We start from the raw sequence: 15,586 nt of genomic DNA, 5'->3' as shown, positions 1-15,586 counted from the left end.
CGCAGCAGCGAGCCGTGGGCGGCGGCGGTTCTTAAAGGGGAGGCCGCGGCGGCGGAGCCCCCCCTCCCCCGCACCTGCCGTCGCCGGGCATGCGCCTTTGACCCTCCGTGCCCTGCCTTCCTCCTTTTTTGGGTCCCAGACCCTGGGCTGAGGGCCTCCCACATGAGCTCCAGTTCACCTCCTGCCCTGGCCACACCAGGCTGGAAACACCCCAGGAGGAATAAAAGCTGTGATTTGAGTGTTTACTGTATGGTAGGCCCTGTGCTGAAAGCTTAAAATGCATCATCTCAGGGATTCCTTAGGATCCTTTTATATGGCAGAGCTAATTATCCTCATTTTGAAGATAAAGGAAACTAATTTGCCCAGGGTCACAAGACACTAAGTCATGCTGCTAAGATATGAACCCAGGAAATCTACTTTTAAACAGGCTACTTCACTCCCCAGCCCAATTCCTGATTAGCAACTCCTCCCCCATCAGAGGCCTTGTAAAGGGCACCCACCCGGTAGCTCCTCCACCCATCCACCCCACCCCTTATCACTAATCACTAATCACCCCAGCTGGAAGAGGGCCTTTCCCTTCTACCATCTACTTCTTTAGGTTGGCAGGTCCTAACATTTGCTAGGGAACAAGCTCCACAGCTTTCAAGGTGGACACGCCACACTGGGGCAGGGGAGGAGCAAAACTTCTCTCCAAACAGAGGGGACTGGGGCCCAGGGGCTCCAGCTCCAGCCCCATCAGCAAATACTGGCTGCAGTGGATGCCCTAATTCTGAAGACATTTATATCCAGAATGTAGGCTGCTGGCCTCATTTTCACCAAAGCCACCACGCCCCAACCTTCCCCCTACCCTGCCACTCCACTGCTCTCCTTTCCTGGCCCATTTCAATGCCTAAGCATTCCTCTACCCTTTATGCTGAGGTCAATCCTGGTGACCACAGCACCACCCCAAGTCCATCCAGGCTGAAAGGGCATGCTTGGAGCTCTGCATTTCAGAGATGTATGGGCCTATTCAAACTCAGTACCACTGAACCACACAATAGTGTGTGTCTACTCTAATAAAAGTATTTGGGAGCAGATGTGGTTCAAGTGATTTGATTGAATGCCTACTTCCCACATGGGAGGTCCCATGTTTGATTCCTGGTGCCTCCTAAAAAAAAGAAACCAAAAACAAATAACAAGCAAACAAACGAAAAAACCAACTCAGGAAAGCCAATGTGGCTCAGGGGCTGAGTGCCAGCTTCCCACATACGAGGTACCAGGTTCAATCCCCAGCCCCTGGTATCTCAGAAAATATGTATTTCCAGGCTCAAATGCTTTGGAAGGCATTTTCCAACAGGCTCCAGCCTCTGATAAACCCTCTTGCTAGTCTTTACAACATCCTCTCCAAGAGGCCTTTTCTAATTAGAATGCAGTCTGTTTTCACGCCTCAAGCCACTTTACCTGCTGCTTGACAAAAAAACAAAAACAACAACAAATACCCAAAAGTAAACCCCATTGGGTCTTCTCCACCAAATCTGAGGCAGATTTTGGGTCACATGTTTCATATATGGGCAGCCAGGCCTCCTGCTTTGAGGAACATCACCAATGACTGCCCAAAACCTTGTTCGGGTCACATACCATGGCCCTTTCCCCAGACTCCCCCTCAGGAAGGTATGACTCACCTTTCCTACTCCAGGCACAGAGCATAAACAATGGGAAACTCTTTTCTCTTCCCAGCCTCTAACTCAAGTTGCCCCTTCCCTTGGTCCCCAAACCTGCAAACCACACTGACCTTACCCTGACACTCCTTTTTCTCCCAGATGAGCACCAGTTCTGCAATCAAAGAGCAGTACTAGGGTGCAGCAAGGTAATGAGAATCTGGAAATGAACCACCCCCCACTTCCAGCCTCACCCTCAACCAGACCTTGACTTTAGAAGGGTTAGCGCAGGAAGAATTTAGTCAACTCCAAACAGATTTGTTAGATTTTTAATAAGAACATGGAAATCCCAATCAGCCCTTCAACAAAATTAAAATACAGAAAATGAAATTAAAAGTATTCTACAGTAAATGACTTTTATTAAAAAAAAAAAAAAAAAAAAGAAAAAAGTAACTGTGAACATATAAACAAGCCTGCAGGGCACTACAGTACAGCTGGAAAGAAGATAGATACATTTCCCAATGTACCTATGGGCTAATGAATTCCATCATTTTCAAATAAATTCTTAATAAAACTCCTCTGAGTTGGAAAGTTTTGATGAAAATATTTCTGGAAAAAAACCAAAACAAAACAGAAAACAAAAACGTGTGGTGGAAATCAAACTTTCCTTCCCATTTGGAAACTTAAAATGAGTCCCAAGGGAACGCTGGTAATTGGTGAAAATGGTTCCTGGATCACCAGTGTGTGTGTGTGTGTGTGTGTGTGTGTTCGTGTGTGTGTGTTTATGTGTAGCACAACACAGCTCAGACATGACAAAGTTCTTTCTCAGATGACTGTTCCCTCAAAATAGGACTGAGATGGGAGGGGGAGAAACTAAAAAGCCAATTCTTTTCAATTCTGCTTTGGCTGATTTTGTGCTATAATGGGCAGATGATTCCTAAAAATCATATTTCTTCAAAGTTTTATCGAAAGGAAGACTAAATGTAATGTGCCTTTCCTCATAATCCAGGAAAACAACTGTGATATTTCAAAAATTCTAAAAATATCTACTTTCATGAAATAGTAACTATTTCACTACAAACCTATTTTTCACTAAATACACATGTTTCCTAATCCTGGACCCTCCTGGGAAAAGCAGTGGGTTCTCCCTGGGTCCTGCAAGACTCCAGTGCTCACGGGAGAGTGTGGGGAATGGCTTCACCCCGTGTCCTGGGATGGGCCGTGGCAGAGGTCACGTGCAGAGACACTGTCAGGCTTCTTTCCACCAGGCGTGTTTAAGCAATTACCCCTTCACCTGTACCAGTTATGATTCCCTCTACCTCCAAATACATTCCCACCTAACTAGGCACGAGAGAAAAAGAAAAGAAATATGTGCCCATATTCCTTGTTTCCACGAATCTCAAATCACGAGAATATGCAGAAAAGCCCAGCAGTGTTTGGGCAATTCGGATTCCCAAAAGGCCACGGGATGGGGATGTGGCACCCTCGGCTTGGAGTCTGAAACTGTGTGTGTGAACAGTGCGACTTTCCTGTGTCAACCTTCAGTGTTGAGGCAGCGTAGAAAAGAGTGGCTGGAGAGTTTGTAATACTGACCACACTGGCTCCGAGTGAAGGGCTTCTGCTCCAGCAGAGAACCCTGCCGTTCCCTGTATGTGTTGTGAGTGAAAGGCCTGCTTCACAGGGGAGTCTGGAATTTTGCCACACCTAAGACCTTGCCAGTTTGGATTCATGAGCTTTGAGGGTGCCAACAGCATCTTTCACTGCGTGGTAAATGATGTTCTTCACCTGGAGAGAGCAATCAGCACAGTCAGTTCATGGCAGTCTCATGCTGTGCCTCACAAAGGCAGATGTATGCTCTAAACTAACATAAGGTCAGAAAACCCTCCAAGAAGGACCGCTTGCTTCCCAAACCAATGTTCAAGATGATTTACAGAGCCTCTAGGATACACGGTCTATAGTGAAAAAAGAATGATGAAATTTGAAAGGCTATATAATCCCTACCCCTCTGTGCTTATTATGGGATGGGCGCTGTTGCTATATTTATATGGACTCTCATTTCATCCTTCCCAAAATTTATGAGGTAGAATCTATTGTTATCTCCATTTTTCAAATGAGAACTGAAGAAAGAAAGGTTCTAAGATTAAGAACCCTGCCTAAGGCCCAGTGAATGAGAATGCACTGGAACAATGATGGTGGGTAGGATAATGGGATATTTTTTTTCCCTTTGTGTGTACATGTATTTTATGAAAGAAGATAAAATAAAAGTTATTAGAGAAATAAAGTGAACAGGCTACCTGGAGTTTTTAAAAAGGACAGACATCAAGATTGTGGTTGTTTCTGGGGAAGGAAAGTGGGGAAAAGGAATGATGAAGGTCGCATGGGGCTTCAGCTATCTTTACCATTTTTTATTTCTTAAGGTGATAGGCATACAAGTCCCCTTTATGCTATTTGGTATTAAGTTTTTGTATTATTGAAACAAATATTTACCGATGTCTACTTATGTCAAACATTGTGCTAGAGAAAAACAGTGAATAAATCAGTAAAGCTCTGCCTTCATGGAGCTTAAATACCTTATATTCTAGTGGGGGTAAAAACAAACAGGTAAAAATCTATAGTATGTCAGGTGGTAAAAATACTACAGAAAAAATAAGGCAGTAAATGGGGACTGAGAGTACTGGAGCAGGAGTTGATATTGTTATTCTAAAGGGTGGTCAGCTTATATACAAGCTGATATATTACAAGTAGAGCGCTGAAGGAGGTGTGCCCACTTATTTGCATTATATCTCTAATGTCGATGTTGTATAACAACTTTATGGTTAAACCATTCCATAATTTTGAGGAAAAAATAAAAAAGGAGCAGCAAAGCAGATTAGACTCAGGGTTGAAGGTGACTGAATCTACCAGCAACCAAGAAAACACCTCTTCCAAAGTGAGCAGCTGCTGACCAAAGAATGCACACCTGAGCCACAAGTATGCCAGCGGGAAAGACCAGAGTGAAAGGCTAGGAGAGTGCTTATTCAGATTGCTGGATTCCTGCCTGGGGAATCTTGTTTTCTTATTCTATGTTCTTTTTAGGCCACAAAAAGGTCCAACTTAAGTATTAATAATGAAATTCTGCCCTTAAAGTTCCTGTCTATTTCAGGAGCAGAGGGAACCTAATCTGCGTGTCCAGCTTGTCTCTCCAATCCTTGACCTTCTGAACATGATTGTTAGGGACATGAACTGCACTCCCCATAGGGCTCGAAGGAACTGAGTTTGCATAGAAATTTGCTGTGAGAAGCAGCTTTGGGGCAATACCCCTTCTCAAAACATTCTTAGAACACATTGATTTACAGTGCTTTCCCCACTTGCCTGGGAAAGTCAATGTAGTCAATTGTTAACACTAAAACACTCTATCTCCTAAGGGCATAGAAAGAGAGGACTGTCACACTAGAATTGATCAGGTTAAAAGATGAGTATGCTCTAAAAACAAAACCGAAGAGGACTGATTAAATACTCCCGAGAGGAGAACTCCATATCCCAGGTCTGGTTTCCCTTAAGTCATATCTCCTTCATAGTTACAACTCACAGAGAATACTCTCAGAAAGGAGAATGTGCCTTCGGTGTATGCATGCATGAGATAAAGGGACAGAGTGTGATGGAGAGGAGTTATTTACCTGCAGTTTATCCTCATGGTTCGTATGAGTGTTAGAGAGATGCCTGAATTCCTGGGTCAGGCGGAAACAGTGCTTAACATGTTCTGGAGATACAAAATCTTCTGCTACTTTTATGCAACTGTACAGATTGTGAACCTGAGTGGGGGAAAAGTACAACGGAAAAATATCAGGCACTAGAGAGCCAATAAAACAAGGAAAATGTCTGTGATACAGTTAAAAACAAACTACAGAACTACTTATATTCCATTTTCATAAAAACAGCAAATGCAGAAAAACTTTAAGAGTAAAAGTATAAAATATGTTAGTCTTTGCACAGAAAAAGGGTCTAAAAAAACCACACACCAAAGTGCTCATAGCAGACTACCCCTGGGAAAGGAAACTAGATTGGGAGGGCAGGATGAAGGGACTGAAAAGAGGTGTCACACAGGTAGCTGAGTTGGATTTTCACTTTTTCTACAATACTCTGCATTGCCTAAAAGTTCTACAACGAACATTAAAAATTACAAGGAATAAAGTTAAAAAGCAAAAAATAAGTTATGGTGTAAGATTACTGAGTCTAATCCAGTCATTTATATCTCTTGCCAGATTAGCAAAAAAGCAGAAATAAGGAAAGTCAGGGAACTGTGGAGCCCAAACCCCAAGTTGGCATGCACCTGGTGTGGAGCTCCAGCAGGTATGAAGACAGCATCGCCCAGGAACTGCACGATGGCCCAGCCTTGCACACCATACTCCTCATAGAGACGCTTCCGGAGGGTCTGGTCCAGATACCAACTTTGGTCATGAATTGGGTCATGATCAGGGGGATTTTCTTGTCCTTGCTCTTCTCCAACCTGAAACCAAAATCCAAAGAGGGTGAAATAAATAAATACATAAAAATGTGCATATAAATTCAACTTGCTGCAGCATTATCCCTGGTGGGCCAAAGCTTCTGCTTTGTTCTATTCAACATCCTTGGAATAGAACTGGAGGCAGAGTCCACTCAGGGTCATACCTTACGGAGCAGCTCCCGGATCTTCTCTGCATCCTTTGCTGCATAGATGTGCCATAAAGCACCTGGCTTCTCTTTTCCATCATGAATCCTTTGCTTTGTCACCTCATCAGCATCCCCCTCATCAATAGTCTTGAGTACCTCTGAACAGAGCAAAAAGAATCCTTTCAATGTAACCAGTCAGTTCAACACCTCTGGGTGACGCAAAATGTCCAATTCAAACAAGTTTAGTCTCTACTACTCTACATTTCTTTGGAAAAATACAAGGTAGACTCAAAGGATCAGCACTCATGTTGGTCTATGTTCCTTACACAGAGAAAACACAACACTAACCCTTCCTTATTTACTAGTCTCTGCATTATTTTGAGGTACAGTTTTCCTCTAAATTGCATTTCTTTTTTTTTTTTTTAAAGATTTATTTATTTATTTCTCTCCCCTCCCCGCCCAGTTGTCTGCTCTCTGTGTCTATTTACTGTGTGTTCTTCTGTGACCACTTCTATCCTTATCAGCGGCACCAGGAATCTGTGTTTTTTTGTTGCATCATCTTGTTGTGTCAGCTCTCTGTGTGTGTGGCGCCATTCCTGGGCAGGCTGCACTTTCTTTTGTGCTGGGTGGCTCTCCTTATGGGGCACACTCCTTGCGCGCGGGGCTCCCCCACACGGGGGCACCCCTGCATGGCACGGCACTCTTTGCGCACATCAGCACTGTGCATGGGCCAGCTCCACACGGGTCAAGGAGGCCCGGGGTTTGAACGGCAGACCTCCCATGTAGTAGACGGACGCCCCAACCATTGGGCCAAGTCCACTTCCCTAAATTGCATTTCTTGATCAAACTACATAGCTGCACCTTATGCTTAACTTGCAGGTTATTACCTGCTGCAAAATGATGGACTCTATATGCTTTCTCAAGGCCTTTTCAAACTCGAGAAGTCTGAGATTCAAGCCCACAAAACATAAACCTTCTCTGCATGATGGTAGGCTTCCAATGCTTGTCTATTAGAATTCTCTAAAAGACAACATAATGGAAGTATTTACAGGTGTGCAGTATTAAAAGCAAAAATATACCACGATGATACTGTTTTATCCTGGACCTTGGAATGAGTTATTTATTTTTATCCTTAAGATTTTCTATGTTTTCTAAAATTTCCATAATGAATATACATCAATTTTCACTGACATGGCAGGGAATACAAATGCAGCAAACTGTCCCTTTTATGCTTAATTTCTACATGGGTGACCTGGCATTATCACCTGTCACCTCCTGATAGCCACGGCTGATCTGGCTGATGGGCCAAGTAAACCAGTTTTCCCTTTTTTCTCATTCCTCTTTGCGATGCTATCTACTTAGTGAAAGAGGGTAGTCTCCCCAGAAAGTGAATGACTATTATGAAACATACACCATACACCATGAATACAATTATGTGTCGGGCTTAGTACAAAACTTAAGAAAAAGCCATTGGCACTGCCTGAGGAGGAAGACACCAGTTCTAAGCCCGAGGCCAAGCCTCACCATCCTGAAGCGGTGGGACTGAGAAATCTTACCTTCGTCATGAGCACCCTCCCCGATGGGGATCCCAACATACACCATCACATTAACTGCATCAGACACATCTAAGTGAAGATTTGTTGTGCCAACTCTTCTGTCTTCTGCAGTTATCAAACCTAATGGTAAAAGGAATATATGCAAGGTGAAGGGGCAATATTCTGAAGAATCTAGACTCTATAACTGAAAACATGACCAATGATGTTTTACGTGAATAAAAATGGAAGAGAAGTATATCTATTTATCAAGAAATCACTCTCCTCATCACTTTTCAATGGTTTTAAAGCTGAATTCTAGCCTGGCTGACATCATAATTAGCTTTGGCTATGGAACCAATTCCACTCTCCAACTCCAAAAAACTTTACTCTCCTTCAAAAGCAAAATAGACATGGGTATCTGTGACATTCAAATGAAGCTCTGCTTTCACAGCACTTTAGGATCTTACTGAGACTTCATAAAGAGCTGCCTGGGTAGCATGGTACCCAGACTTCTTCACTATTATTTTTATTATTTTTTAGTTAGTGCTCTTGAAATTGACTTCTGCTTCATTATTGTTTTATCTAGTCTCTCAAAACTGAGGATCATGTCTCCTTGGATAGAATTTTTGAATTTTTATGAGTAAAGTTTTTAACTACTGGAGTCATGCAGGCTATGAACTAGTTCCATATCAATGTTACCCACATTATTAAAGCAAACATTCAAAACCATCCTGGACACTACTAATTCCCCCAGGACCTGTCACCTGCCCTCAGTCATCTTCATATATGAGCCTGACTGCAGATCTCACTCTATAGGTGAAATGAAAATAGTGCAACAAAAGGACAATTCTGGCCTCTCCTCCCTCATACCATAGGCGTTGTACATCTTGGGGCCCAGATCGGGCCTTACAAAGTAGCTGGGTAGCCTAGAGGCCAGATTGAGCCTGCCGTCTCGTTTGGTATATTCTGGCAGAGGAAGGTTCTCCATCAGATCTTCAAACCTACAAAAGGTCAGGAAAGATAACTTGGCTTGTTACAGGGGAAGAAAGTGAAGAGGTAATGTTCACTTTTCTATGATTACTTAGAGGTGGTTTCAGCAAGGCACAAGTCTCTGAAGATGTCATCCCTTAATTTACTAACCTTGTTGGCATCATGTCTCGAAAATCTTCTCCAGGAGGCCAGTCCTTCAGTTTGAGCACCATTGGCTGCCCATCTTCTGACCTTAGTCGCTCTGAAAGAGAGAAAGCACTGGGTGGGTTGCTGCCAGATTTTCCAGTGACTAAATGTTTTAGGAGACTAGCCTCTTGTTTTCACATTTTAAACCCCAGTAATGGATTATGTGGGCTTTGTCCTCCTCATCCACTGCTTTAGAACATACCATACATTCTCATTTCACAGGAATTCTATCCCTCTTCCTCAAGGTGAAAGTGCTCCTCAGTCCCTGAGGATTAAAAACTCAGGCCTGGCCATTCTCTGGGGTGCAGACAACATGGTTAGCATGAGGAGACAATGTTCTTTCCACCAAGAGGATGTAAAGTTATTACCAGGGGCAGGGCTGGCTATATGGATGCTTTCTTCCCAGACTGTTTTTACAGAACTCGATAGCAAAGCTACTTACTGCATATGATCTCAAAGCCATCCCAGAAATCCCGAACTTTCACATCAGAAATTATAGCACAGTTCCTGCAGTTCACCAAGTCCACATCCTGGTCTCCAAATTCCTGGCTAAAGGCTTCTGGCTTCCAGAGTTCAGACTTGAGCTTTTTATGTACCCCTGAAACCAGCACTGGCTGTGGAAACAAAAGTATTCTAACCAGATTCATTCAGGAAATAGTTTTAGTTCCAGTGCTAATGGACAGAATAGGGAGGGGTTCTTTTTTACACTGTTCGATCATTCCTTCCCAGTCTTATAATCTATGGATTCAAACATGTCAACTAAAGTGAATGAAAATTGCTTTAACTCCATAATTATATGCAACTCTCACCCTGAGAGGCTTGTCATATAAATTATCTCTGTTGTCTTGGTATCTACCATTAGTTTGAATTGAGAGAACAAAAAAACTAATAAATACAATATTGAGAACACTTCCTCAACACTGAGAATGGAAAACTGTCCACATTCCATAACCTACCCCTTTCTCAAGTACTTGCTAATGTATAAACATCAGGGAGTGTAATCACACAATTTTGTGTGGTCTTGAAACATTTACCTAGGAAAGTATTATCCACGTCCACATACCCTTGCCCCACATCACATCACATGTAAGGATTTTCCTCCAAAGGTGTCTTCAATGCCAAATTACCACCTAATAGGAACTTCAACTACCCTTTTAAGAACACAGAGCTATACAGCTTAGAAATGAAAGTTCCACAACGTGTCTTCTTGGTTTTTAAGGAGCTAGCTACTAGGGAGATTTAGATCTCCCTGGCAAAAGTGTCCTAAAGACCTGGAACTATCATGGTAGCTGTGGCAGGCAGGCAGACAGCTGGGAACTATTTGTTCTAGCTTACCTGGCCTTGCTTCCAACACTCTCGGAAGATCTTCCAGTTGTTTTTGTTGCTGGGGTCATGGAGACACAGAAGCCTCCCATCACAGAGCCAGGAGTGAGAGGTATGGGGGTCCAGCACATTTAATCCCATCACCATCTCCTTCACCTCCTTTTGGGTATCAGTCAAGGTACAGGCCCTCTTTGCAGAATCTGAGGTTTTCTTATTTTCTACCACCGAGGCAATGATGTGGTCAAGGAAGTTGGGTAGGCTGGCCTTGCTCTTCACTCCCTGCCAGGCACAAATCCATCAGGTAAGCTTGATTGAGGCACCATGAGCAGAGGATTAAAAAACTGTCTCATAGTTGCATTCCCAAGAAGGACACTTCTGACCTATCTGATTAAATTCCATAAAAGTTATTGGAATGTACTTTAAGAGGGGGTGATTATTAAGGCAATATCTTAAATTCCCTTATCCTTTATCTTTTGTCTGACATTTATGAAATAATTACAAAAAGATTCCCTCTGCCTCATGAGAATCCAGACCTTAGAAATCTATTTAGCATTCAGTTCTGTAGTAAGCATATGCATGCAGATCACAAAACACTATAACTAAGTGAAAGAGATCATTTGGTTTGAGGGTTCTAAATGTTTTCTGGCCAGCATGTCCAAAGGATACAATACTTCAATGAAGTAATTAAAGCAATTTATCAAGGCTTTTCTCCCCCAGAGTATACCCCAATAAAGGGGGGTACCAGCATGTCCAAGAGGAAAGGTATATTCTGAAGCAGTTTCCTACTCCCCAATTCTTCCCCTACTACCACCTATTAAGAATCTTGCTGGCCCAGAGATGCAAGTGCCATACCTAAGGTCCCCAAACCAAAGGGTAGGGTGGGGGCTACTGTAGGGATGATAATCCTATGCCTGGAGTATCATTCACTATCTCTGTAGAGTACACATAACCATACAATATTTGGAAAATTAAAAAAAGAAAAAGAAGAACTGGGAGTAAGAATAAGCACAAACAAAATAAAGCCCAAAGTAATTTTTTTTTAAAGTCACTTATCCAAAGGAGAAACAAATAACCCAAATTGTACAGGGCTCAATCACCCTGAGATCATCAAATTTTGGCCACTAATCATAAAATAGAATGATAAGATGTTTATGTATTTATATGAAATGATCTCTAAGATATATAAACAGAAAAACATAAAAGCAAGGTATAGCAGGTTTGTGTTAAAAAAAGGGAGGGAAAAAACCCCATATTACATACATAGTATTTCTGAAAAGAACACTCAAGAAAACATTGATAACCTCCAGAAAGGGAAATGGTGACTGGGAGACAGGTTTGGGAAGGAGACATTTTACTATAGGTCCTTTTATATCTTTTAAATTTTGTACCTTGTTCGTTCATTCATTCTTTCATTTATTCATTCATTCATTCATTCGTTCGTTTGTTCAACAAATGTTTACCAGATAGCTACTATGTATCTATAATATATTCAAACACTGTAGCTCTAGGGATAAGGTAGTGATAAAATACTAAAAACATCTGTCATTAAGGAGAGGAGAGGCAGACAATAAAGAAGCAAAATATATAGTAGGCCAGATGGTAATAAAAGCTATGAAAAAAACTAATGCCGAGAAAATAGGTGTGAAGATGGGAGTGTGACCGATTTTTAAAAAGGTGATCTACAAAAGTTTACTGAGAGGGTGACATTTCAGAAGGGAGGAGAGGAAGATGATGATGAAGCAAGTCATGTTGTTGTATGGGAAAGAGAAAACAAGTACCAAGGTCCTGAAGAAGGAGCATGACTGGACATGTTCAAAGAAGAGCAAAGAGGTCAGTGTGGCTGGAGCTGAGTGAACAAGAGGTAGAGTGGTTAGCTGAAGTCAGAGAGGGGAGCGGAAAAGGAACAGTTAGGGTTAGGGGCTTGTAGCCCATTGTAAGGACTCTGCTTATATTATGAGAGGAACAGTAAACCCTTGCAGGATTTTAGACAAATGTGGCAAGATCTGACTTTTTATTTATTTTTTAACTTCACATTTTAAAAAGGATCACTCTAGCTGCTGGGTCGAAAATAGATTGTGGAGTGGAAAGAGCAGAAACCGAGACATCTGTAAGGATGGTACTGCAAATATGCAGGCAAGAGAGAATGCTGGCTCAGGACAGACAGGAAGCAGTGGAGTTGATGTGAAATGCATGTATTCTGCAAGTTCACTCACAGAAAGTCTGTGCTGATAGATTAGATGTGAAATGTTAGAGTGTAGTCCCAAATGACTCCAAGATTTTTGGAGTGAGTAATTGGAAGGATGGGGATGCCTCTGACCAAGAGAGGAAACTAAAGGAAAAGTAGGTTTATGGGTAGAAGATCAGGAGTTCAGTCTTAGATGTGTCAGGTTTGAGATGTCTATTAGATATTCTAGAGAATAAAAAATGAATGCACTGCCTAGGTAAAAAAAATTAGACATGTCTAATATTGTCAAGAAAATAAGGTGATCAATGGAATAAATTTTCTGATGATTGAAAAATTTCAATGTCTCAATTTCTAATGACTTCCTAACACAGAGCAAAGGTTCCCTACTTAAAAGAACCTCAAAAATTCCCAAAACTTAGTTTAAAAGAGATGTTAGCTGGACAACGTAGAGAACACAAATCACCCACATACCCTCTAACCCAGTTATCGGAGCCCTGATGGTTCTTTCATGGAAAAGCAGCAAAGGCTGAAGTTGTACAGAGGACACTTACTGCTGAAGATGTAGAGAACACTGGGGGGAAGGGTATGCCTGTGTCCAAGGGGGTTTGAGGAAGTTTTCCAGGCCCGGAGTGGAGGAGGTCTCGAAGGCTAGAGCCTTCGGTTTTGTTGTTGGAGGCAGTAGGACCCAGCAACAGACTGTTAAAAAGCTTTGGAGTCAACGGAGAGACCTTTGCAGTGGAGTTGAACGAATCCAGCCCAAAGGGTGAATGAGACTCTTTACTGAGCACCGACCTCAGGGACCCTGCTTCTGTAAGAACATAACCGGGAACAGCATTAGGCAAAACAAGGAAAACACAGCAGGCAACTGACTCTTAGAAAACAGCCAAGTGGGAAGGAGGAAAGACTCTTTCCCTTCCTCTGCCTCCCAGACTGCTTATGACCAAGCCTGACCAGCTACGAATATGGAAATTCTCATGGCCAAAGAGGGTTTCCTTTTTCTTCCTTTCCGTTCCAGATCTGGATTTTGAACATTCCCTTATTCCCATCCATCTTCCGGCTCCCTCACTTTCTAAGTCAATGTCTCTTCAAGTAGGTCTACAAAACATTTATACTGGGATTGCCCAGAGTTCTTGTTAAAAATGGAGATTCTTGGTCTTGCTCCAAGAGATTCTGATTTAATAGTTCTAGGTAAGGCACAGGAACCTGCACTTTCAATGGATTCTCCAGGTGATTCTTTCGCATACTGAAAACTACTGCTCTAAGTCTAGCTTTCAACCCTGGCTACATAACAGAACTATCTGGAAGTCTGTTAAAAAACCTGCATCACTTCTGACTAAGGAGGTCTGGAGTAGGGCCCAGGAATGTGCCTTAACACAAAAAACAAAAAACAAAAAATTCCACTTCCAGAAAGAAATTGAAAGAGATTTCCTCATTTCATGTGATCAACCAGAGAAAGCAAGTGGCATGTTTCATAAATGTGGATGGTAATGTGTGAATTTGAAGAATCCCAGAATAACTCAAGTGTTCCAAACACAGGTAGGGCAGAGGCTTATGTTCATCTTACCCTTTGTTTCTTCTTTAGCCTTCTGAGTTGCTAAATCTGCCAACCAGTGCAGGGCAGAGGAGGGTGAGGCTGTATCAGGGCAGGGGGGCCTGATGGCTTTGGGTTCACTATTGCTACTTGATGCTGAACTGTCTGTTTTCACAGGCTCTTCAGATCTGTTGTCAGTGCTGTCGGCTTTGGGAACGTGGTCAGGCTCTGAAGTTGTTCCCACAGCAGTTCCTCCTCCACCTGAGAAGGAGGTTTCATTTCCAGAAGAGGCACTAGGGTTTATGATAGGAAGCTAAATAACAGAAGGCCAGAATAGTTAGTGTTGTCCTTAGGTAGAAAAAAAATAAAATTCAAATAATAATGACTGGTAACAGTAAAGAGGTCTAAAAGAACAATTTAAGGAGAATAATCCCAAATAAATTGCAATTTTATCTATTCATTAATTCAACATATATTTATTGGGTCCTAAAACATGCCAGAAATAATGCTAGGTTCTATGGAAAGACCAGTGAATGAGATTATAAGTTTATAATCAAAATAAAACAGGGCTTTTGTTTAACATGCCTGAGAATTTCTGCAATGGAAAATTTGTTGATTAAAACTTGAACTGGGAAGCAGACTTGGCCCAGTGGTTAGGGCGTCCGTCTACCACGTGGGAGGTCCGTGGTTCAAACCCCGGCTTCCTTGACCCGTGTGGAGCTGGCCCACGCGCAGTGCTGATACGTGCAAGGAGTGCCCTGCCACGTAGGGGTGTCCCCGCATAGGGGAGCCCCATGCACAAGGAGTGCCCTGCCACGTAGGGGTGTCCCCGTGTAGGGGAGCCCCACGCACAAGGAGTGCGCCCCGTAAGGAGAGCCGCCCAGTGCGAAAGAACTGGTGCCCAGTGCCCAGGAATGGCCCAGGAGAGCTGACACAACAAGATGACGCAACAAAAAGAAACACAGATTCCCATGCCACTGACAACAACAGAAGTGGACAAAAAGAGTACGCAGCAAATAGACACAGAGAACAACTGGGGTGGATGGGGAGGGGAAGGGGAGAGAAATAAAATAAATAAATCTTTAAAAGAAAATAACTTGAACTCATAGCGCTGTTCTGAGGATTAAATGAAATGGTATAAGAAAAGGGCTTAGCATAGTGTTTGACAAATATAAACGCTCAATAAATATTTATTCTATTACTGAGTTTTTCAAATGACTTTCTCTAATACATCAACTCCATTGAAAATACATCTCCAAATCTCTCAGCATTAAGCCCTGTGCCTCTTATCATCGATCATGTTAGAGGTGTTTCTAGAATGGCCTTCAAATGTAGTCAGTTGTTTGTTTTTAGAACCTCTTATTCAAAATAGTCACCATCACACTGGAACAACCCTCTCTCTAGAAGCCTAGGACTGCTTCTGGGTAGGATGAACCCTGTTCAATGGGTTAATCTCCATACTTCTGTCCTCTGTACCTAAGATGACCTAGTGACAGGAACCGGGCACACTGAGAGGTCTAAGAAGATCAGCGGTGTTCCCAGGAACCTTTTCTATACTCTTCACCTAAAC

General features: G+C 42.5%; 1 protein-coding gene across 5 annotated transcripts in view; it reads right to left on the bottom strand.

Annotated features, from left to right (window-relative positions):
• Nucleotides 1-1,952: 1,952 nt before the first annotated feature.
• Nucleotides 1,953-15,586, bottom strand: part of KDM3B (lysine demethylase 3B) — a 95,295-nt gene continuing 81,661 nt past the window's right edge. For all 5 annotated transcript variants that reach the window (XM_071210140.1, XM_071210143.1, XM_058279296.2 and 2 more), the window contains 11 exons: nucleotides 14,050-14,329; nucleotides 13,037-13,293; nucleotides 10,313-10,579; nucleotides 9,420-9,591; nucleotides 8,942-9,032; nucleotides 8,672-8,802; nucleotides 7,823-7,942; nucleotides 6,285-6,424; nucleotides 5,947-6,123; nucleotides 5,294-5,428; nucleotides 1,953-3,422 (listed from right to left, as the gene is read on the bottom strand). In XM_071210140.1, the coding sequence (XP_071066241.1) occupies nucleotides 3,342-3,422; nucleotides 5,294-5,428; nucleotides 5,947-6,123; nucleotides 6,285-6,424; nucleotides 7,823-7,942; nucleotides 8,672-8,802; nucleotides 8,942-9,032; nucleotides 9,420-9,591; nucleotides 10,313-10,579; nucleotides 13,037-13,293; nucleotides 14,050-14,329 (1,851 nt within the window). In that variant the 3' untranslated portion in view covers nucleotides 1,953-3,341. The remainder of the gene's footprint in view (nucleotides 3,423-5,293; nucleotides 5,429-5,946; nucleotides 6,124-6,284; nucleotides 6,425-7,822; nucleotides 7,943-8,671; nucleotides 8,803-8,941; nucleotides 9,033-9,419; nucleotides 9,592-10,312; nucleotides 10,580-13,036; nucleotides 13,294-14,049; nucleotides 14,330-15,586) is intronic.

This window comes from Dasypus novemcinctus, chromosome 2, assembly GCF_030445035.2.
Source record: "Dasypus novemcinctus isolate mDasNov1 chromosome 2, mDasNov1.1.hap2, whole genome shotgun sequence".
In the NCBI taxonomy this organism is placed as follows: domain Eukaryota; kingdom Metazoa; phylum Chordata; class Mammalia; order Cingulata; family Dasypodidae; genus Dasypus; species Dasypus novemcinctus.
The sequence above is the reverse complement of the archived record's forward strand: the minus strand, read 5'-3'. Positions and strand labels throughout refer to the sequence as shown.